Genomic DNA, 24,370 nt, shown 5'->3' on the forward strand with positions numbered 1-24,370 from the left:
ATGCATGTCAGTAGAATGGATAGCCACGTTGAGAAATATTAGATGCAGTACTTAGAGGTGAGGTGGTGAGTAGGGAGAAAAGATTTTCATACAGTGGTGGTTTAGTCACCAAGTTGTGTCCGACTCTTGCAACCCCATGAACTGTAGCCTGCCAGGCTCCCCTGTCCATGGTATTCTCCAGACAAGAATACTGAAGTGGGTTGCCATTTCCTTCTCCAGGGGATCTTCCCGACCCAGGAATCGAACCCAGGTCTCCTGCATTGCAGGCAGTTGATTTATCGACTGAGCTATGAGGGAAGCCCCTAATTTTAATTTTAGAAAAAAAGGTTTTTTTGAATAAAAATCTTTCTCCTGCAATTGCTTTCCCTGATATAACTGAGTCAGTTATTGTATAGGGCAAGCAATTGAATCTTTTCCAGGACTATTGTTTTACTTGCCCTAACTGGTCATGCTTTTCAAGATAATCACTTCCTAGTAAGTTTTCTTATCTGGCTGGGGAAGTCACATTTTTTGTCTTTTTTTTTTTTTTTAAAGGAGTCAGGGTTACAAACTTGATGTTTTCCCCCATTGTAATATATTTTAAAAGTTGAGGAAATATCTTTATACCAAAAGACCTTGCTAGAATAAATTACCTTTGACCCTTGGTTATACTACATATCCAGATCTCAGTGTGATGGCTTTAATTAAGCCAAGTTTCTTTTTATGGTGGGTAATATAAATTAATGCAATAACCTGCTTTGGTGCTTTTAAAAGCTTCATTACAAAATTGTGCTTGACTGGATAGAGACTGCTAAACAATAGTAATGCTATACTTTTGCAATTTTCTTAGCTTAAAATTCAAACTAGAGAAAATATATTTGGATCATTTAACCCTGTAACTAACATACTCATTTTTGCTGGATTTCCAGGCTTCTATGTGTTTACTGTTGTGTTTGTTTCACCAACGGCAAAATAATTAGAGGAATACCGATTGCTGTTATTTCCCAAGAGATTTTTTGTTTTGCTTTGCTTTCTAGAATCAACCTATAAATCTTAGTGTCCAGTTCAAGTTTTTCATTTTCTTTCCATTTTGTTAGTTTTACTTGCTTCTTTAAACACTATTTCAAGTACCTATATCTCTGTGTTTGGTAGAAAATATACTTTTTAGTTTATTCACTGTTCTAGTAAAGTAAGACTCCTAGCAAGTTTTTTTGTTCTTTAGAAGCCTTTTTTAAAATTGGGATAAAATTGACACACCATAAAATGCACTCTTTTAACATTGTAATTCACTGGGCTTCTCTGGTGGCTAAGAGGTTAAAGCATCTGCCCGCAATGCGGGAGACCTGGGTTCGATCCCTGGGTCAGGAAGATCCCCTGGAGAAGTAAATGGCAACCTGCTCCAGTATTCTTGCCTGGAGAATCCCATGGATGGAAGAGCCTGGTGGGCTACAGTCCACGGGGTCGCAAAGAGTCAGACACTACTGAGCGAATGCTGCTGCTGCTGTAAGGTTGTATTATCCTACCATCACTGCTATGTAACTCCAGTGTATTTTCATCATCCCAAGTTACTTAGATTATAACTAGTATATATCAGTTTTCTTGTCTATCTTACTTTTAGTTTTTTTGTTTTGATCAGTGTGTGAGACTGAAAACAGTAAGGCAGGAAACTGTATAGTGAAAGACTTATGAGATATTAACCCAGTTCAATTTGTAGAGCTGGTTGCAAGTCAACTACAAAAAGGTGTTTTTATCCATGCTCTCCACATTCCCAGCGTCTAAATTATTTCAAAGCAGGTTCCAGGTAGATACATTTGTCTGCAGATACTTCAGTATGTATTTCAACACTAGTTATTGGCATACCATACTTTCCCCCTCTTTGTCACTGTTAACTTAGATGCCCGTTTTTACATGGGTCTCTGTCTGCTGTGTTCTTTTCTAGTACTCATTTGTCCATTCCTATACCAACACCACATTGTTTTATTTACCATAGCTTTATAGTATGTTTTGCTACCTGGTAAACATTAACTCTTAATAATATGGAGTATAAAAATTATTTAATCCTCCTAGGTACTCTTTGAAATAGGCAATTTTCCCCCATTTTACAGGTGAGAAATCAAGAATTGGAACAGTTAAATATTATGCTGAAGTACATGATAAATAGTGGAGCTAAAATTTGAGTCTGAGTTCTGACGTCTAAGTCAGAACACATTGAGGCTTTTCTGAAAAGGGAAACTATTGTTTTTTTTGGTTCCTTGTTGTTTGAGATCATTTACATTGTATTTTCTCAGATTTAATCTTCGTTATAACCCTCACGTATTTTGAACTTAAGTCTGTAATGTTTTAAGTGATTTTAAGTTTGTAAGTTGAATTTCAGTATTGACAACACCAGCATTTTTGTGTAAAAAGCGTGCTTTTTGTTTTCCCAAGTGAGTCTATGAATGGGGTAAAACCTCTGTGTTTGAAATTTGGTATTTTTGGTACTACGCCATTAGATGGCATATGAGAAGGACATTTCTCACATTTGATTGTGTACATTGTGTTTTTGTCATTGCTGTAATTTTTTAAAATTGCAGCTCATAATGTTAATAAGAAGACAAGAAGGCGTAAACTAGGAAGAGGGCTTCCTAATGTTGGCTTGACTTGTCTTATCCTCTGCCAACACTCTAAATTGTTCCATGTAAAATAAAAGTTATTCTTGTAAGATTAAGAGATTTGTGGTAAGGGCTTCCTTTTACTCGACTGGCTGTATTAACATTCAAGTGTACTGTGTATTATGTGCTTTATTATGTGTTAGGTTTACTGTGTGTTAAATGCTTGGTAACCTTAATCCGTGCCTGATGTACTTCCCAGTACATGGTGGGTCCTTGGTTAAAGTTTAATGATCATGAATAATGAAATGACTTACAAAAGCCTTGAAACTTTGGAGTGAATTTACACCCTACTTTATAAAGACTTATGAAACATTTCCAAACTCTTGCACTTATGAAATGTTTAATGCACATCTCCAAAGCACTATGCCTAAAATGAAAGTGGATTAGTATTTGGGAGAAAAATGGAAGAAATTAAAATACTGTATCTTTTTTAAAAATATTTTTTCATAAGCACAGTATATATCCACAATGCTGTTTTTCTATAATAAGAAATTTCTGAAACATTGTTTCAATAGTTTTGGGGTTTTTTGGTACTAATTAGGTAGTATTTTTAAAGGATATAGTCTCAAAATGAAAAATTGCTTTTGCATGCTGGCTTTCATAGACTATTTCATTGAAATAAAAACCTTTTGTGGAAAGTAGAAATTTGGATTGAAAAGATAACTGATGGGCCTCTAGGCATTTTCTTTCCTTCCTTTCTTATATTTATTAAGTATTTCCTTAATTTGTTTTATACCCCTCTCCCACTTTCATCAATATATTTATTTACTTATTTGCTCAATCCTAGTGTGTACATGAATCAGCACCAGAAGCAGTGTGTACATGAAGTAGTTCTGGAATTGCTAACCCATATTCTTCTGACAAATAACTTGCTCACCAGAGTACAGTATTGTTTGTATACAGTATCTTTTTGTCTTTATCTTTATAAAATACTGTTTTCCAAAGTTACTTAGGTTAGTTTTTTTTCTTCCTTGTCTCCTATAGTGGGTTACATTTTCCATTTATAATGGTGTTGGGTTACTCTGCATTTCATCTTGGGTTCCCTCCATATTCTGATTAATTTGAACCATTTATTTTTGAGGAGATGTAAAACATTATCATGGTTCAAAGAGTCAGAAGTATGTCAAAGGGTGTACTTGGAGAGCTGTCTGTTCCGGTCCCTTTTATCTCATTCCTGTTTTCCTTCTATCTCATTTCCACCTACCCCTTGTTAGGTAACCAATCTCGTTAATTTCTAATTTTTCTCTCCTCTCTTTTTCTATACAAATTAGCAAATATATTTTTCTCTTTTTTTTTTTTTTACAGAAAGGGTAGTGTACTCTAGCTACTCCATTGTGCTTTGATTTAATACTATATCTTATTATATTAATAATAATAAAGATATTAATACATGAATGATATATCCAATTTATCCCCTTATCAGTTTATAGAATGCTTTGAATTCTTTTTTATGGCTAATTCTTTATAGTACTCTATTGCATAGATGTGCCATAGTTGATTCAACCATTCTTTGGGCATTCAAGTTGTTTCTACTAGTTTGCAGTTAGACTGCTGCAGTGAATAGATTTGAGTGTATATATTTTTGTTTAGTTGTGATGTATCTTGAGGGTAAATTCACAAGCATGGGATTGCTGGGTTAAATGGTAAGTGGGTATGTTTTAATGTTTGTTATAGTAAAATTAACATCTGGACAAGTTGTATCTGTTTGTGTTCTCACAAGCGCTGTGAGGGTGCCTGATCCCATAGCCTTGTTAGAATGTGCTGTCATAACAATACTTTTTTATTATCCCCAAGCTGATGGGTAAGAATGGTATCAAAACATTTTAATTTTGCATCTCCATTGAACATCTTTTCATAGGTTTTAGGGCCATTTTTCCATCTTTGCTGTGCTCTTTACTAAAGGACTGTGGGCTTCCCTGATGGCTCAGTTGGTAAAGAATCCGCCTGCAATGCAGGAGACCCCAGATTGACTCCTGGGTCGTGAAGATCCGCTGGAGAAGGGATAGGCCACCCACTCCAGTGTTCTTGGGCTTCCCTGGTGGTTCAGCTGGTAAAGAATCCACCTGCAATGTGGGAGACCTGGGTTCGATCCCTGGATTGGGAAGATCCCCTGGAGAAGGGAAAGGCTACCCATTCCAGTATTCTGGCCTGGAGAATTCCTGCATCTTGAGGATCACAGATGGACACGACTGAGCCACTTTGACTTCCACTTTCACCAAAGGATTGTACTGTTTGCATACTGTGTTACTCAGCTTCAGCTTGCTAGGAAAGCAGTACTTTATAGAAACCAGACATTAAATATGCCTTTTCTCTTTCAGATCTTCCATGGTGGCTTATTTTAATTCGGCAGAAAGCCTTGGTGGGCAAACTTCCAGGTGACCATGAAGTCTGTAAAGTAACCAAAATTGCTGTACTATCACTTTCTGAAATGGAACCTCAGGATCTGGAGCTAGAGGTAAGTTGAAGTTTCAGGAAATTTCATGGCAACTTGATATAGGTATAATGCCAACTATGAGGATTTGATTTAATGGACCAGAATCATAGAGTTCTAGAGCTGAGTATCTTTAAAGTAATTGAGTCCTGTGTTTTCAGACTTTGGTGTGGAACCTTTGTTTAAACCTATGAAAGCCAGTATGGAAGTTGCATAGAAGCAGAGTTGCACTGGTTGAGATGGTGATGGGGGAAGAGCTTCTCCTTGGGGCCCTTCCTACTTTGCCTTTTCTCGAAACCCACCTCTGCTTCTGGGGACCCCTGTATGTGTTAGGCACTCAGTTGTGACTGACTCTTTGCAACACCATGGACTGAAGCCCACTGGATTCCTCTGTCCATGGGATTCTCCAGTCAAGGATACTGGAGTGGGTTGCCATTTCCTTTTCCAGGGGATCTTCCTGACCCAGGGACTGAACTCAGGGCTTCCACATTGCAGGCAGATTGTTGACCGTCTGAGTCACTAGAGCACATTTTGAAAACTGATTTGGGCTGAGGAGAGGCAGGAAGGTTAGATTTAACTTCTTCTGTATCTTCTTTTATCTATATGTCTTGAAATTTTTCTAAAGCTATATTTCTCTTGTAATTTGTTTTCTTAAAGTTGAGTTTTTTGTTTTTTTAAAGAAGAAATAAAAAAAAAAACCCACTGACCTAGTAGACTTTCATTTTCTGAAAGGAAACCAGGCCCACAAGTTGAGTAAGTTAGGGCCAAGATAATGAGATTGCCCAGGGCCAGTGTTTGTCTCCACACGGGCAGAAATAACCCATGAAAGCACTTGTATCCTGTCTACTATCAGTGTGGGGATGTGGCATCTAGGGGTGTCATTACACTGCCATCGTCCTGGCCTAATTTGATCACTATGTGATGTACCAGACAGGCCCTGAGGGTTAAATGGATAATCATATTCCATCCTTTGCGCCATCCTATGAAGTAGGCACTGCTATAATTCATGTTGCACAGGTGAAGAGAAGGTTTGGCAAGGATTAATCACACAGCTGGCTCGTGGTGGGTCTAGACCTGGACTTAGGCCGTCTGTTCCTGTATCCCTTTGCTGGGCCTGCCTCCCTGTTACCTGAACCGCAGGTAGCAGGTAGCATAGTGTCCACTGCCCCACAACTCAGTATGTGTTTTCTTGGCTGAACTTTTGAGAAGGAAATTTGGGGACAGGGTTAAATTATTTAAAAAAATACATAAGGCATAACTTAGAGATACTATGGGTTTGGTTCCAGACCATTGCAATAAAGCAAATAATTATAATAACATGAATTTTTTGGTTTCTCAGTGTGTATATGAGATATGTTTATATTCCACTATAGTCTGTTAAGTGTACAAGAGCATTATGCCTAAAAAAAAAATACATACCTTAATTTAAAAATACTATTGCTAAGATACTAAATGTGTGCTTAGTCACTCAGTTGTGTCTGACTCTTTGTGAGACCATGAACTACAGCCTGCCAGGCTCCTCTGTCCATGGGGATTCTCCAGGCAAGAATAGTGGAGTGGGTTGCCATGCCCTCCTCCAAGGGATCTTCCCAACCTAGGGATCGAACCCAGGTCTCCCACATTGTACACGGATTCTTTACCATCTGAGCTACCAGAGAAGCCCTCACCACCATCTGAGTTTTCAAGGAGTCAGTCTTTTCACTGTAACGTCAAAGATCACCATAACAAACATGATGATAATGAGAAAGTTTGAAATCTTGTGGGAAATTACCAAAATGTGAGATGCATGAAGTGAGCAAATGCTGCTGGAAAAACAGTGCCGATAAACTTGTTCATTGCGATTGCCACTAACCTCTTAATTTTTTTTTTTTTCTTAAAAAGCATCTGCGAAGCACAATAAAACAGGGTATGCCATAACAATATAGTAACTTTTGTGCTTCAGATCTTTCTGGCAGTTTGACAGTCTAACAAACCAGTATTAAAATGAATTTAGGAGGACACTGATACTCTGTTATAGGAATAAAAAAAAAGATGCAAGTACTTATTTCCTTTAATTGGTACTAGAGATAGAATACTATTCACTATTGCTGCTCCTCAGACAAGTAACTTCGGTGGCAACTGGCCTGTTATAAACAAGTGTTTGCAGTTTTTGTTTGCATTTTATTTTAGCAAAGAGCAGACTAAAAAAATTTTAATCCATCGATTAAGCCAGTAAACTTGTGTCTTTTGGATGATTGTTGACAAATTGAAAGATCAGCACGGCTTCCTGTTACCAGTGTTGGTCTTGAACGTGAGCACTCCTTGGGCAGCGTGCTGGTTTGAGCAGTAAGCTGGGGGCCTGGACAGTTAGATTTAGAGCAGAGACCAGCTCCTCAGCGCCTTGGTCGCCTGTTAGTCATCAGTTTGCACATCTGGCACCCCCAGTTCTGGGGAAATGAACTATCCTCATCCAGAGGCCTGCATGGGATGCCTAGTGGACTTTTCAGGAAGATGCTGTTCGTGGCCATCAGTCTGTATCATTTGAGATTGTTGGTGTTGTTCTTCAGTCACTGAGTCGTGTCCAGCTCTTTGCAATCCTATGGACTGCAGCACACCAGACTTTGCTGTCCTTCACCATCTCCCAGAGTTTGTTCAAACTCATGTCCGTTGAATCAGTGATGCTATCTAACCATCTCACCCTCTGCCACCCCTGTCTCCTTTTACTTCCAGTCTTTCCCAGAATCAGGGTCTTTTCCAATGAATTGGGTCTTCGCATCAGGTGGCCAAGGAATTGGAGCTTCAGCTTCAGCTGACTATTTTATAGATGGTGGTTGGTGGAGGAGGAGGAATCTTTAGGAAATAACATTTAATGGAATTTTAAAACAAAAAAAATGTGACTGTGATGACAGTTTTTTAAATGTCTTCATTCTGAAGACTTTTCCTTTTCTTTCTTGACACTCTCAAGTAAATGAGATCATCTTCACATACAAATGAAAATGAGATAGTCCCACGTAGCTGAGTGTTTTTACAATACTGTTGGACAATCTGAGCGATGGCATTTCCCAGGGTACTAAAAGCACAGTCCATGTTAAGAGCTGGAAATATATAATGACCCTTGCTAATTAGGGATAAATGTGATTATAGATAAAGTATTTCCAGATCCCAGTTTAGTGAGTTTGGCATGGCTTTCTCTCAGGAGAATATAATTTTAGAAATTTGCATTTAAGCCTTTTTCTCCTTCCTTTAATCCTGTTTTCTGTTAATGGAGGTTTACGACAGTGGACAATAGAAGGGCAAAGAGCAGCTCTGTTGAAAATCACAAACTGTTTGCTTGTTTTCTGACATGTTAATTTAAATCTTTAGTATTCTTATTCTAGTTTCCATATAACGTCAGTTAAAAAGAGCATTTAGAAGCATGATAAATTTTTGTGGGGCTTTTTATTTTTGATTATATAGTAAATTGTAACTGAGGAGGAGGAAAAATATTCTCCCACATAGAAATGATCACTGTCAATATTCTGGTTTTTAAAAACAATTTAGTTTTAATTGAAGGATAATGGTTTTACAATATTATATTGGTTTCTGTCATATATCAACATGAATCAGCCATTGGGATACATATGTCCCCTGGTTTTCATTTGTCTCCAGCTCTTTGGAGGAGCAATATTTCAGATTTTCAGGGTAGTTTTTATATTTTGCATCTTTGCATATTTTTCCTACTTCTATTAGTTAAAAAATTCCTGTTATTTTTCATGACCATATGTATCTTATGCACGTAAGACTTTCTTAAATGAAGCTGACTCTTAGGTCTTCCTGAAAGTGAAAGTCACTTAGTCATATTTGACTTTTTGCAACCCATGGACTATACAGTCCATGGAATTCTCCAGGCCAGAATACTGAAGTGGGTGGCCTTTCCCTTTTCCAGGGGATCTTCCCAACCCAGGAATCGAACCGGGATCTCCTACATTGCAGGCGGATTCTTTACCAACTGAGCTATCAGGGAATCCTAGGTCTTCTTAGTATGTCTTTATAATTTGGACATCTGTGTCTGTGTTTGAATACCCACTGCTTTCTACCTTTCCCCTTAGAACCCCTGGTTTATTGTGGTCACTGTTCTCAGATTTTCTAGCTTTTTCTGTCATTGGAGCAGAAGCATTTTGTTACAGAGTTGGGAATTAATAGAATTTCTAGTTTTCTACTCCAGTTGACTTTTTACTTTACTTGTATGGCTTATTATGTTTGCCAATTCTTAACATAATTTTCATACTATACAGTTCATCCATTTAAAGCACATAATTCAGTGGTGTTTAGTATATTCACAGATTTGTAACCATCACTGCAGTTAATTTTAGAACATTTTCATGACTCTAAAAATAACCCTGCACTCATTAGCAGTCACTCACTTTCCTCCAAACCCCAGGCAAAACCTGGGCAACCACTAATCTACTTTCTGTGTCTATATAAATTTCTCTATTCTGAACATTTCTTCTACATGGCATAGAATATGTAGCCTTTTGTGCCCAGCTTCTTTTATTTATGTTTTCAAGGTTCATGCTTGTTGTAGCATGTGTCAGTACTTAGTTTCTTTTTATCCCTTTGTATGGATACACCACATTTTATTTATCCTTTCATCAGTTGATGGACATTCGGGTTGTTTTCACTTTGGGGCTGTTTGTGACTAATATTGCTGTATATTTATATACATGTTTCTGTACGTAACAAAACTTGTACATTTATGTATAAGTTTTTGGTGGACGTTGTTTTCATTTCTCTTGTGAGAAAAAGAAATTCTATACCTAGGAAGGGAGTTGCTGTATTATATAGTAACTCTGGGTTTAACCTTTTGAGGATCTGTCAGACTGTTTTTCAAAGCAGTGTGCCATTTAAAAAAGAAAAGATCTATGCAAGGATGTGAAGAATCTTTGGAGTTCAAATAGATGAGAACATAGATATTCTTTTGGAAAAACATCCTTTAAAGTTTTATAGGCTTATGTTCCATATCTGCATATCTTATTTGCTGTATCTCGTTGCTTTAATAGATAGCTGCATCATTTTCCATATTTGGTTTCCCATTAGACATCTGTTTAAAATTTTAGCTCCTGATGGACATAGATAGATATCAACTTATAAAGTAAAATCATTTGTTTTCCTTTCCCTCTACAGCAGCAGCAGTAGCATCAGCCCTTAATCTTGGTTGTAAACTCTAAGTGGTTAGAGCAGTAGAAATACTAGGGGAGCATTGTGGTGCTGTGGTTGTGGTTTTCTTTTTGAGATTGTGTGTATTGATGTTGTGATAAGGGCGTAAGCACATATTATGCAGAACTGGCTGGGCCTCTGGAAAAGGGAAGGTGATCCTACTGTACACGCTGTGTGTTGTAATCCCAAGAGTTCTGTCTAAACAAAGCACCTTAAGACTGGAAGGAATCCCGAGAAGTTATTTTCTATATTCTTATTTCTTGGTAGGACTGAACTTAACCTTTAAAAAAAGATAGTGAACCTATTTGCAGTGGAGCAATGGAGACGCAGACAGAGAACAGATGTGTAGACACGGTGCGGGAGAGGAGAGGGTGGGATGAATGGAGAGAGGAGCAAGGAAACATATACGTTGCCATACATAAAATAGATAGGAATTTGCTGTATGATTCAGGGAACTCAAACCAGGGTTCTGGGGCAACCTAGAGGGTTAGGATGGGGTGGGAGGTGGGAGGGAAGTTCAAGAGGGAGGAGACATATGTGTAACTATGGCTGAGTCATGTTGATATATGGCAGAAACAGCACAATGTTATAAAGCAATTATCCTTCAATTAAAAATAAATTTTATAAAATGAGATAGTGGTCATGCTTTCTTTTCTAAAGTTAACTATATATATATGCTGACTGTCACTGACAAGTGCTCAGTCGTGTCCGACTCTTTACAACCCCATGGACTGTAGCCCACCAGGCTCCTCTGTCCATGGGATTTTTTTCCAGGCAAGAATACTGGAGTGGGTTGGCATTTCCTTCTTCAGGGGATCTTCCTGAACCAGGGATCGAACCTGGGTCTCTTGCATCTTCTGCATTGGCAGGCAGGCAGATTCTTTACCACTATCTATGTATATGGGTGATTCTAAAATATTCACTGAAAATTTTTATGTTTAAAGTAATTTTAAATTTCTCTTTAGAAAAATCAACTTTAAGAGAGATGGTATGGTGACTTCATGCTCTGCTGTGCAAATCACAATCCTTATCTGAAACCTTTGAGGCTGTATTTATTTTAGAATTCAGGTTTTGAGGGCTTTCCAAAAGGTTATTCCATGTATTTTATTATATGGGCAGTTAGTCTGGGATATTACCCTACAATACTACACATTCATACTTCTTAAAAAATCATATAAATATTCATTCTGAGGAAGGTAAATGATTATAAGTAGCCTCTCTTTTGGGGTTATTTTATCATTAGATGAGCTTGTAGCAAACTTTAAAAATAACCTTTCAAGTTTTAGCATTTTTTGAAGTTGTTGGTAAGGAAGTTAAGGGATATTGGGCCTCTATCAACTCTGTTCCAAGCCCAGGAGAGTAGATTAAAAAAAGAGAAAAGAAAAACAAGGAAGACACTGCCAGGCCTAGAGGGAAACTGTGCATCTTATCTTCATGGGCCAAAAATGGAATGGTAGCTCAAATAGAGGCCAGAGGCCTCCTAGGTTCTGGATCCATAAGTAGGCAGTGGTGGGTGGAAACTTGGTCCCTACACAGTGAGAAAAAGTGAAAGTGTTAGTCACTCAGTCTTGTGACTCTTTGCGACCCTATTGAGTCTAGCCCACCAGGCTCCTCTGTCCATGGGATTCTCTAGGCAAGAATACTGGAGTGTGTAACCATTCCCTTCTCCAGGCAATCTATACACAATAAAGGGAACTAAACGGAAGCCTGGCACCCTTTTCAGTACTTGAAGCCTAGAGTGCTTCAGGTGGTGCTGGAGTGGACCCCCCAGTTCATGAAAGGAGGCTGTTAGGTTTTCTGCTCTAAGTGGGATGATTGTGCATAAAAGAATTCTTCAGTCTGTTAAGCCAGTAGCACCTCCCTTGAGAAGCAATGGTTTAGGCAAAAGATACGGATCTGAATTAACAATAGCAATCAGCATGAAATAGTTGGGGTTGATAGAAGAGACTTTATCAGGGAGAGTAATGGAAGATGACTCGAAGGTTTCTTGCTTAAGTGGTACAGTTGGTGGTATTGCCTGAGATAGGGCATGCCAGAGAAGGAACAGGATTTGGGAAATAGACGTTGGTCAGTTTTGGAGATGCTGAACTTGAGAGACTAGTGTCAATAGTGGGGAAATGTCTTTTTGGGTCATGAGCTCACAGCAAAAGACTAGCGTTAGAAATGTGGCGTTAAACATAGCAGTAGTTAAAATGAGGATGTGTGCGTTAGTTGCTCAGTCGTGTCTGACTCTGCAACCCCACAGACTATAGCTCACCAGGCTTCTCTGTCCATGGGATTCTCCATGCAAGAATACTGGAGTGGGTTGCCATTCCCTTCTCCAGAGGACAGAGGATGAAATTTTCTCAGCAGAGCATGAAGGATGGGCAGAGAGCTAAGGATGGATGTCAGGAACCACCATCATGTTTAGAGAGAGAGATGCTAGGGCGAGAAGGAACAGTCAGGGGTCTGGTAAGAGCCCAGAGAGATGGGTTCATGGGGACCAGAGGAAAAGACAGCAGGAAGTGGTCATTATCGCCACATTCTTTGCTTTGTCCTTTTCAGAGGTGGGGGGAGGGGTCCTTGTTTCACTCTGCCTCAGGAATTTCATTGGGTCGTCACTTCTCGATCTACCCCAATCAGACTAGCATCCGCACACTTCCAAGGACTATGGCATAGAGATTTCAGCGTTGAGGAATGATGGAAAAAAAAAAGATTCAGTAAACTTCAGTAGGAAAAGATGGTAGGAAAGGAGCTAGTAGAGAGAGTTTGCAATAGAGTAAAGGGGAATGAATGACAGGACAAGGTCCCAGTCCTTAAGGGGAGACAGTGGGAAGCTAGCCTTGCAGGGAAAAACAACTCCCGTCCTTGTGCAAATGAGGAGAGTGTGGGTGCAGGCTAGGTGTGCTGCTACAAGATTACTTTAGAATAGCTAGACATTTCGAATCATCTCTGATGTATTCCTGGGGGAAACTCTTGGTGGCTTGAATGCTCTTAAGGAATAACTGTGTCTGACAGATGCATAATATTCTGTTGGAATATTGAAATTGTAATAACTTATAACTAGGTTTGAGGCATGTTTTCTGATTTTTTTAAGAAAAGAAAGTGCAGCAGCAACAGGGGACTAACAGAGCTTCTTGGCTGTCCCAGGAATTCTGAGCTAACCAACGTCAAGGGGTGTGAGGTATATTCATGGAAAAAGGGAAGTGATGGTTTCCCAAGACTACTCTTATGACCTATGTGTGAATCTGGAGGTTACCACTTCATATTTGTAACATCAGAGCCCATTCATTCATTTAACAAAGGTTTTTTTTGTGTGTGTGACCTCCTGTACCAGGTACTGCTAAGGCCCCTGGAGAGATGAGTCAATAAAGCAAAGGTCTCTGGTGAACGTGGGGCAGGCAATAAACATTAACATGATTTTGTTCTGTCTTATGTTGAAAAGTAATCAATGCTATGGGAAATAAAAATTGAGTGCAGTAAGAGTGGTGGGTGGAGTGCCAGGCGCAGAGATTATGGTGAGATATCTCGGGAGATGTCTGGAGGGCATCACCGACTCAATGGACATGAGTCTGAGCAAACTCCGGGAGATGGTGAAGGACAGGGAAACCTGGCATGCTGCAGTCCACGGGGTCACAAGGAGTCGGACACGACTGAGCAACTGAACAACATTTGGGAAGAGGATGAACAGCTAGAACAAAGGCCCTGAGGTGAAAGTAGCCCTGACGTGTGGGGAGCAGCAGGTAGCCGATGTGGGCGGAGCGGAGTAAGCAAAGGGAAGAGATGAAGGCAGGGAGGGAAGGTGAGGGTCTAGTTTTGGATGTGTTGAGTGTGAGGTGCCTGATGGAAATCCGAGTGGAAATGTTGGCGTTTGTGGTTCTAGAATTTGGGAGAACGGGGCTAGAAATATACCACTGAGAGGGAAGGATTGGTATGTCGATGGTATTAGAAGCCGGGAGACTGGATGAAATCGCTGAGAAAGTGGATGCAGATAGGACTGAACCTGGAGGTGCCAAGATGTTAGGACGTGAAGTGGTTGGGAAGGAACCAGTAAAAGAGGTAAAGAGTGCCAGTGGAAGTCAGGTGAGACAGTGTATCAGAGAAGACGAGGGACAGAGGAACTGTGTCAGATGCTACTGAGGAATCCGCATTGCATTTAGCCAAGGAGACTGCATGGGTCACACTGAAGAGAGGTTAAGGTGGAATGGTGGGGGCCGAAGCCAAGTTGCAGTGGGCTGGGGAGAGAACAGGAGGAGAGGAGTTGAAGGCAGTGAGGCTTATAAAGAAGTAGGATCCTAGCTGGCACAGGAAGGTGTTAGAGGAGAGAAATATCTGTGTTTCCGTGCTGGTCGAGTGATCAGGCAGAAAGAAGGGAACAGAGAGAATTGCTGGAGCAACATCCATATGCTTGATTCTCTCTCCTTCCCCGTCATGTCATGATCTGGTTAGTTTTGCTTGTGTGTGTGCTAAGTTGCTTCAGTCGTGTTTGACTCTTTGGGATCCCACAGACTGTAGCCCATCAGGCTCCTCTGTCCATGGGATTCTCCAGGCAAGAATACTGGAGTGGGTTGCCATTCCCTCCTCCTGGGGATCTTCCTGACCCAGGGATCAAACCAGAATCTGCTGTGGCGCTTACATTGCAGGTGGATTCTTTGCCTTTGAGCCACCGAGGAAACCCTTGGAAGAAAAATTTAGGTTAGTTCGGGTTTCAGCAGGATGACTGTAGATCTTTTTTACTTCCCCTTGGGTTCCCTTGTCTTCCCCTGGTAGGCCAGGAGGAGTGTAAAGTTGTAGTCATGTTGTAAAACCCATGTAAATTGAGTGTTTGATAGCCAGAGCTTTAAAAAGACATAAAACCCATAAGATTGCGTTACATGTAAATTCTTGGTTCAATTATCAGTCTCCACTTCCAATCTGATAAAACAGGAACAGCCTCCTTCCTTTTTTAAAAAAATGACTATCAGAACTTGAACTAGGACTTCTCTGGTGGTCCAGTGGTTAAGAATTCGCTTTGCAGTGCAGGGGACACAGGTTCAGTCCCTGGTCTGGGGTGAGCCTGTGCTCTGCAACAGGAGAAGTCACCATAGCAAGAAACCTGTGCATCAAAACTGGAGAGTAGGCCCAGCTGGCTGCAACTCGAGAAAGCACCCCCGTTACAGCAGTGAAGACCCAGCACAGCCAAGAATAAATAATTAGTAATTAAAGGAAAAACCCAACTTGGACTAGTTTTTGCTCTCCTTGTTTTTCTCATCCTGTTTATTATCTAGTAATAGTTATTTTGTAAGTAAGACACTACTAATAATAAGCATATAGTAAATGTTACCTCCTAACAGGGTTCTGCCACTTAGCACAGCAATAAAACCAGTGTATTGAAAAAATAGAATTAGTCTGCATATGGTTAATAGAATCCATGTGTCCCCTTCCGAATGTTTGGTTTGTGTGTTGAGTCACATGAAATTATATGTAAAATGCTCAACTCTAACCAGATAGTCGTCTCTAGAACCTTTGTGCCTTTCTCTTGTCTAAACCTTTCCATCCTCTTCCTCTCCTTGTGGGTTAGACTGCTCATTTCCTGCAGCTCCAACTTTTTGGTTCTCCAAATTTAATCTCTTGACCCAACGAGTGTGTTTTTATGCTGATTTTATCAGTGTGTGTGTGAGGATAGAAGGGGAAAGAGTAGTTGAAATGTTCAGATTTTAAGATTCCTAATAGAGCAGACTCTTGGCATCTTCTCACCCAACACACTCCACTAACTAGCGTTAATATTTAGCACAAATTGCTGTAAAGAAATGTTCCTAGAGCATAAAGAATGTGTATATTGCACTCATTTTAATCTTGTGTGCCTGTACATGTTCAATTCACTTCAGTCGTGTCCAACTCTTTGCAACCCCATGGACTGTAGTCCACCAGCCTGCCCTGTCCATAGGATTATCCATGGCAAGTATACTGGAGTGGGTTGCCATATGCCCTCCTCTAGGGGATCTTCTCCTGAGTCTCCTGCATTGGCAGGCAGATTCTTTGCCACTGAGCCACCTGGGAAATCTTAGATACCAATTTTTAAAGCATTAATGAACCCCAACCAGAGTGTTTTATTCTTCAGTTATGTTAGATAAGAGCTTACTATAACCCCCAAGTATGTCCTGCCCTGTATTTTTGCTTGTGCTCTGCTGTAGCTTTCTAATCCTTGAAGCCACAGCTGTGTTTTCTAGTATCAGTGGACTACTTGGTCATTTTACTTGCTGTTAAGGTTTTAACCACAATGCTTGAGCAGTAGCTACACTTGTGCACTCATGCTGGAACATTTAGCAAGCAGATATTAGTAATAATGAATTCTCTTTCTCTTCCTAATTATGTAGCTCTGCAAGAAGCATCATTTTGGAATTAACAAACCAGAGAAGATTATACCATCTCCTGATGACTCAAAGTTTCTACTGAAGACCTTTACGCATATTAAATCCAATGTGTCTGCTCCTAATAAAAAGAAAGTAAGAGTTCGACTGATATGGGCTTGGAGTTCATCTTTGATTAGTTTTAAATGGAGGGGCAGCTCTCCTGCTAGGAGACTTATTTTCAGACTACTCATCATCTTAAAGCACTGTCCCTGCATGTCCTTGGGATTATTTTTCACTTTTCTCCTAGGGAGTTGTGTGGTATTCACACAATGCCTTGCATTTAATTCCTGCAGTAATAGTAGATGCATTTCTTATAGGTTAAGGAAAGTAAAGAAAAGGAGAAGCTGGAGAGAAGATTACTCGAGGAGTTGCTGAAGATGTTCATGGACTCGGAATCCTTTTACTATAGCTTGACCTATGACCTGACCAATTCCGTGCAGAGGCAAAGTGCTGGGGCGGACCCCCGTCCCCTCTGGCAAAAGGTACACCTCACAGCTCAGAGCAGGGTTTGCCCCAGAGCAATTTATGGACCTGTTTGGCCTCTGTGGGAAAACTAAAACAACATGTTTCTGACCCATTTGTTTTTTACCTTTTTCAGGTTGATGACCGATTTTTTTGGAATAAGTATATGATACAAGACCTTACTGAGATTGGTGTGAGTAGTTGTTTCTGAAATATTCTTAGGTAGTTATAATTGTTAAGCAAATATTTTTAAGTTGTACTAAAAGAAATTTAAAAACTCACATAATGTTTTACCCTGTAGAATGGGAATCATTTAGCTAGGGAAAACCAAGATACTGTTTTAAGGTGGTTCTCAATTCAACTATATGGCCACAGACTTATCTTTTTAGCAGGTTCCCATAGGACTTTAAAGCTATGGAACTCATAATTTAAAGCTATGGAACTCATATCCATAGAGTTCCTCTAAAAGATATTTTTTTTTACCCATTGGAAATGTTGAAGCCCAGTTTTCCTTTAGTGAGATAGTGAAGTGAAGTCGCTCAGTTATGTCCAACTCTTTGCAACCCCATGGACTGTAGCCTGCCAGGCTCCTCCATCCGTGGAATTTTCCAGGCAAAAATACTGGAGTGGGTTTCCATTTCCTTCTCCAGAGGATCTGCACGACCCAGGGATCAAACCTAGATCTCCTGCATTGCAGGCAGACTCTTACCGTCTGAGCCACTAGGGAATCCCAGTTATTAAATGTTCCTGATTCCTCATTTGCATTTATTGCTGGAACAAAATTACAAATAATGAGAATGGTAATGAAAATAATGAATGTGGATAGATCTTCGCCTCACTGTTTTCAACTCTAATCACCTTCCTGAGATCCTGTCTACAGGCTCCATAAAACAGAACTGTGAGGGGGCTTGGAAGATATGGTTGTAGAAAAAGGGCTGGATTTGAAGGTGATGCTGAGATCTGTATCAAGGGTAGATACAGATATGGAGACGGGAGAAAGAGGGACAAAGAACAGCTTCTCTGGAGCACTTTCCATCCTTTACTGTCCCCGGATACAGTCAGTTGAGAAATTTTCTGAGTGTTGTTAGTCTCAAAGACTAAGAGGAGATCTTTGCCTTTAATTAATACTTACCTAAATACATTGGATGACTTTTTAAAATATTTATGGAAATGATTTTTTTTGGTTCATTGACTGCTTAGATTTTAACTGGGCACAAAGCAAGACTTTGTCTAAACTAGAAAGTAGAATAGACCTTTGTGTTTCATAACTAAGTGATCAAAGTTGGTTTTACTAAAGGTTTAATACAGTTGTGAGTTGAAAAGCAACCTTTAAGCTATATCTCCTTTTATACCAACAGGAATAACCGTACTAGCTACATTTGTTAAATCCTTACTATAAGCAGGCAGGCATTTTATTCATTTAATCTTCACAGTAACCTTATGAGGTTGTTGTCTTATTTCACAAAGCAGAATGTCTGGAGCCCTGGAGAGGTTAAGTCATTCTCCTGAGCGAGGCAGTAAGTGGTGGAGCCTGAATTTGTACCCAGCCATCCTATTTGCATCCTATGCGCTGGTCCCTCTCAGGCAGCTCTTCTTGAATGACCACCATAAAGGAAATGAAAGGCTCTGCCCCCTCCCTCCCTTCATTCCTTAGTGTTCTCCAATAAGTAGAAAATATGGTTAAAGAATGGGACGTTTCTGCTTCTAATAAACTAGCAAGTATGTGATGTCCACTGCTTGGATTTAAGGAAGTAGCAGTGTTGCACAGAATAGGAATAACATGGTGTTCATATTATTTTCAGACACGAGATGTGGACTTTTGGATCATTCCCATCATCCAAGGTTTTGTGCAGATTGAAGAGCTTGTGGTTAATTATAATGAGTCATCTGACGATGAGAAAAGCAGCCCAGAGACCCCGCCTCAGGAGTCCACCTGTGTAGATGACATTCACCCACGATTTCTAGTGGCTCTCATTTCACGCCGAAGTAGACACAGAGCGGGTAAGTGGAGGGCTGTGATAGTGTGCAAGTCAGATCCAGGCGAGAGTGGAACATTGCAGATGAATTGAAATGCTAATGGAAATAATGGATTTGGAAAAACAGCTTCAAAGTGCTCAGTGACTCTCAATAGTGTGGTGTAATTGGGGACCAATTTTTTGGAGAGAAGTGATTGGGAGAGTGTTAACAAAAGGGGAAAGAAAAGGAGGTATATTGTGGAAAAGAGCAGAAAGTCACTTGGGATGTGATTCTAAATAATTGTTCCTACTGACAGCCTATGTCACTGTAATAAATCCTTAGTGCTAGCACCTTTGGGAAAACCCTCCTCTTTCAGTTCACAGGCATTATCTCAGCTTCAGCTTTTAAAAACACTGGTGAGTACAGGCATGATTTGGAGTGAGTTGATACTGTGCTGCCAGGCAGTTGCCTGTTAGATCCCCAAGGCTATCCTGAAAGAAACACATATTTAAAAAAACTTTTTATCTGGTATCGGGCTGTAGCCAATTAACAATATTGTGATAGTTTCAGGTGAACAGTGAAAGGGCTTGGTCATCCATGTACATGTATCCATTCTCCCTCAAGCCAGACTAATTTTTAAAATTTTTGCTGTTTTAATTTTTTTTTAGGAATGCGTTATAAGCGAAGAGGAGTGGATAAAAATGGAAATGTTGCAAATTATGTGGAGACTGAGCAGTTAATTCACGTGCATAATCACACTCTGTCGTTTATTCAGACGCGAGGCTCTGTGCCTGTCTTCTGGAGCCAGGTTGGGTATAGATATAATCCAAGACCTCGGCTGGACAGAAGTAAGCCTGTCAGTTATTTGGTTTGCAAACGATGATTTCAGAGGAGATGTTTTTAAAATCCTAGATACTTTATATCTAGACAGTTCATTTAAGACGGTAGCTGGTACACTGAGATTTAATCATGATATAATAATCTCAAAAGCATTAATGATGGTGGTTGCTGACAATTTAAGTAATTAACAATAAAAATTTCAAAGTAGAGCATTGCATAGTTTATTTCACAGATTTTAATTTGTTGTTTCTTTGAAGAATATTACAATGCTTAATTTTGGAAAAGTGTAAATATAGCCAGTATATGTAGAAGCAGGAAATACCTTAACGAGACAGTGTCTTCATGGAATAGGTAGAATCTCTTTTTAGATGTTTGCTGTGAAAGGTTTGTTGTTTGAAATATTAAGGATTTAATTTCTTCAAGTATTTTAACCGAATAGCTAAATCATATTAATCTAATTAGATTACTCAAAGGGACTGATTTTAAAATTGTTTACAGAATATTTTTCACTCAAAACTTAATTCATATTTGTGAGACTTCAGCAAACTTTAATTTTTAATATCCTTGCTTTAAGGGATTTTTATTAATGTATTATAAACTACATGAAACCTTTTCTGACAAGTTGGTTGAATATATAAATAAATGCCATGGTTTCATAGTTGACATCTTCAGTATGTTTCAGTTTAGTCTAATTGGGGAAAAAAGAGAAATCAAATCTTCAGCTTAGCATTTCATTTTAAAATACTAGTTTTAGACAATTTGAGTTACATTTGGGCTGTCAGTGTTTAAAGTAAGAGTAAAGATGGAATAGACACTAAACTCTGTCTTACACATGGGAAGGAAAAATAGATTTTGTATCACTTCTTTGTAGGTGAAAAGGACACGGTTGCCTATTTCTGTGCCCATTTCGAAGAACAACTGAAAATTTACAAAAAACAGGTGGGATTTCATCTGTAGTAATAAGTGTTCCTTCATATTTTTAGAAATGGTTGTGCATCTGTTTAAATTTCATGAAGATAACGACATACGGCTCATAATTAAGTAAAACGGCATTTGTCATGAAGTTAAGAAACACATAAGCTAAGAGTGTTCTTAGTATTCTTTAATAGTTATTGAGTCAGCTACTTTAGACTGTTTTAGATGAGATTAGTCTGCTATCAGTTATCACAGTCTAAGCTATATGTAGAGTGAGATGAAAGGCACCTTTCAGGTCTACCTCTTTGAGGTAACAATTAGAAATATCCTTCAGTATCTTTTTTTCTCTGCACACCTTTCTTGTGTATTCATACAGTCAATATGTAGATATGTGAACATATAAACCAAAATCATTTGAGAACTGTTGGGTAAAATACAATTTCAATAAGATGACCAGATTTCATAGAGATTAATATAGAATAATCAGTGACCCTTCTTATCTATTAGCAGTGACCAGTGTGAAGGTATAATGCCATGGGATGCATTTTTATAACCACAGCACAAATAGGAAGAAATAGCCTGAAATCTATTGAACATACAAAAAAGATAGCATATATATGAGGGGAGGGAGGTGTTGGGAGGGGAAGTCTACTGGAGAACATAGAAGAAAACATGAATAAACAGAGAGACAATACCATGTTCCTGGACGGAAAGACTCAATATTGAATAGGCCTCAGTTCTTGCAAAGTTAATATATAAATGTTTTGCAGTCCCAAAGACAGTCAAGGAAATCCTCACTTTGAAAAAGATTATATGAAGTGTGAAAAGAAGAAATAAAGGCAGGTAACTGGGGAAATGAGAACTGCCACACATTGCTGGAGGTCAAACCAATCAATCCTAAAGGAAATCAGTCCTGAATATTCGTTAGAAGGACTGATGTTGAAGCTCCAGTACTTTGGCTAACTGATGTGAAGAGCTGACTCATTGCAAAAGTCCCTGATGCTGGGAAAGATTGAGGGCAAGAGAGGATGAGATAGTTGGATGATGTCACCATCTCAGTGGACGTGAATTTGAACAAACTCCGAGAGCTAGAGAAGGACATGGAAGCCTGGCATGCCACAATCCATGGGGTTGCAAAGAGTTGAATATGATTTAGCAACTGAAGAGCAGCAACACTTCACTGGGAGGAGCATAAATTGCTGTGGCCATTTTTGAATAGTATTATCAATCAAAATAAAATATGCTTATACTGTTAGTATCGTAATTTGCTTTTTGGCCCTACATGGCATATACAGAAATCAGTTCCAGAAAGATATGGATCTAAATATGAAAGGTTAAACAATAAGCCTTTTAAAGGAAAATATTGCATTTAGACCATCTTTTGACCTTGAATCTTAAACAAGGTTTTAAAAGAACTAACCGTAATAAAAAAGTAGACTTTACTAAATTTTTTATTTTTATTAAAACTTTATTGAATTATCATATATTTTCAATATTAAAACACTACAAGTGGTATATTATTTATTAAAATGAAATAAGATTTTAAAAGTACCAACCATAATGAAAAATTGGTAATTTGACTTTACTAAAATAAATTCTTGATTATTAGAAAGCACCATTAAGAGAATGGAAAGGCAATTCAGAAAGTTGCAGAAGACATATATATATGACAAAGGGCTTATATCTAGAATACCTTAAGAATGCCTTCAAATTCATAAAAGGTGTACAACCCAAAAGAAAACTGGACAAAAGACTTGAGCAGATTATTCATGACAAAGGATAGTCCAAGTACAATAGACAGGAAAAGGTACTGCACTTTGTTAATCATTGGGGAAATGCAAATTAAAACCACCACTCACACACTAGGATGACTGAGAAAAAGATGGAAAATACAGGTTGTGTCAAGGATGTGGAGCAGCCATAACTCTAATACAAATTAAACAAAAAACTTAAATCTCCCTGAGAGAAACATGTTCAGTCAAGGAGGCATGTATTCAGTTCAGTTCAGTAGCTCAGTCGTGTCCGACTCTCCGCGACCCCATGAATCACAGCACGCCAGGCCTCCCTGTCCATCACCAACTCCCGGAGTTCACTCAAACTCATGTCCATCGAGTCGGTGATGCCATCCAGCCATCTCATTCTCTGTCGTCCCCTTCTCCTCCCGCCCCCAGTCCTTCCCAGCATCAGAGTCTTTTCCAGTGAGTCAACTCTCGTCTCATGAGGTGGCCAAAGTATTGCAGTTTCAGCTTTAGCATCAGTCCTTCCAGTGAACACCCAGGACTGATCTCCTTTAGGATGGACTGGTTGGATCTCCTTGCAGTCCAAGGGACTCTCAAGAGTCTTCTCCAGCATCACAATTCAAAAGCATCAATTCTTCGGTGATCAACTTTCTTCACAGTCCAACACTCACATCCATACATGACCACTGGAAAAACCATAGCCTTGACTAGACGGACCTGGGTTGGCAATGTCTCTGCTTTTTAATATGCTGTCTAGGTTTGTCATAACTTTCCTTCCAAGAAGTAAGCGTCTTTTAATTTCATGGCTGCAGTCAGCATCCGCAGTGATTTTGGAGCCCCAAAAAATAAAATATGACACTGTTTCCCCATCTATTTCCCATGAAGTGATGGGACCAGATGCCACGATCTTCGTTTTCTGAAGGTTGAGCTTCAAGCCAACTTTTTCACTCTTCTCTTTCACTTTCATCAAGAGGCTCTTCAGTTCCTCTTCACTTTCTGCCATAAGGGTGGTGTCATCTGCGTATCTGAGGTTATAAACCTCCTTTATTGCAGCTTTAAAAAAACCCTAATTGTTCATTAGGCATTCAATGGACAAAGTACAGCATATCTAAAGTGTTCAAATAGTTAAAAATGATGAGATGCATCTGTGTGTACTAATGTGAAAATATCTTAAAATCATATAGTGGAGTGAGAGGAAAACTATATAACAGCATATGGCATGTCACCACTTAAAAATCCCACAAAACAAAACTGTGCCATTTATACATATGCAGTTCTCTTCCATATATATGTTTGTCTCACCTACATATGGCATGCACATTTTTTTAGGGATGTGCTTAGGTGGCCTGAAAGGGTACACTTCAAACTTGTAGCAGGATTTCCCTTCAGGGAAAGCTGTGGACTAGGTGTGCTCAGGAAGGATATGACCTTTATCCACATTTAAATTTTTTACAATCTGAAAAAAATTTCATGTATGTGCAGTATGTGTAGTTAGAAGTAGTACTGTGGGCTTCCCGGGTGGCTCTTGGAGAAGGCAGTGGCACCCCAGTCCAGTACTCTTGCCTGGAAAATCCCATGGACGGAGGAGCCTGGTAGGCTGCAGTCCCTGGGGTTGCTAAGAGTCAGACACGACTGAGCGACTTCACTTTCACTTTTCACTTTCATGCCTTGGAGAAGGAAATTGCAACCCACTCCAGTGTTCTTGCCTGGAGAATCCCAGGGACGGAGGATCCCGGTGGGCTGCCGTCTATGGGGTCACACAGAGTTGGACACGACTGAAGCGACTTAGCAGCAGCAGCAGGTGGCTCTAGTGGTAAAGAACCTGCCTGCCAATGCAGGAGACACAGAGTT

The 24,370-nt window shown here is 39.4% G+C and overlaps 1 protein-coding gene across 5 annotated transcripts in view; it reads left to right on the plus strand.

Annotated features, from left to right (window-relative positions):
* The window catches only part of INPP5F (inositol polyphosphate-5-phosphatase F), a 95,433-nt gene that overhangs the window by 46,323 nt on the left and 24,740 nt on the right, over nt 1-24,370 (plus strand). For all 5 annotated transcript variants that reach the window (XM_088842376.1, XM_088842373.1, XM_088842374.1 and 2 more), the window contains 7 exons: nt 4,949-5,085; nt 16,572-16,700; nt 16,925-17,089; nt 17,206-17,262; nt 18,872-19,070; nt 19,694-19,873; nt 20,737-20,804. In XM_088842376.1, the coding sequence (XP_088698502.1) occupies nt 4,949-5,085; nt 16,572-16,700; nt 16,925-17,089; nt 17,206-17,262; nt 18,872-19,070; nt 19,694-19,873; nt 20,737-20,804 (935 nt within the window). The remainder of the gene's footprint in view (nt 1-4,948; nt 5,086-16,571; nt 16,701-16,924; nt 17,090-17,205; nt 17,263-18,871; nt 19,071-19,693; nt 19,874-20,736; nt 20,805-24,370) is intronic.

The sequence above is a fragment of the Moschus berezovskii genome, chromosome 12 (genome assembly GCF_049115385.1).
Source record: "Moschus berezovskii isolate FMDL1 chromosome 12, NW_MosBer_1.0, whole genome shotgun sequence".
Classification (NCBI taxonomy): Eukaryota; Metazoa; Chordata; class Mammalia; order Artiodactyla; family Moschidae; genus Moschus; species Moschus berezovskii.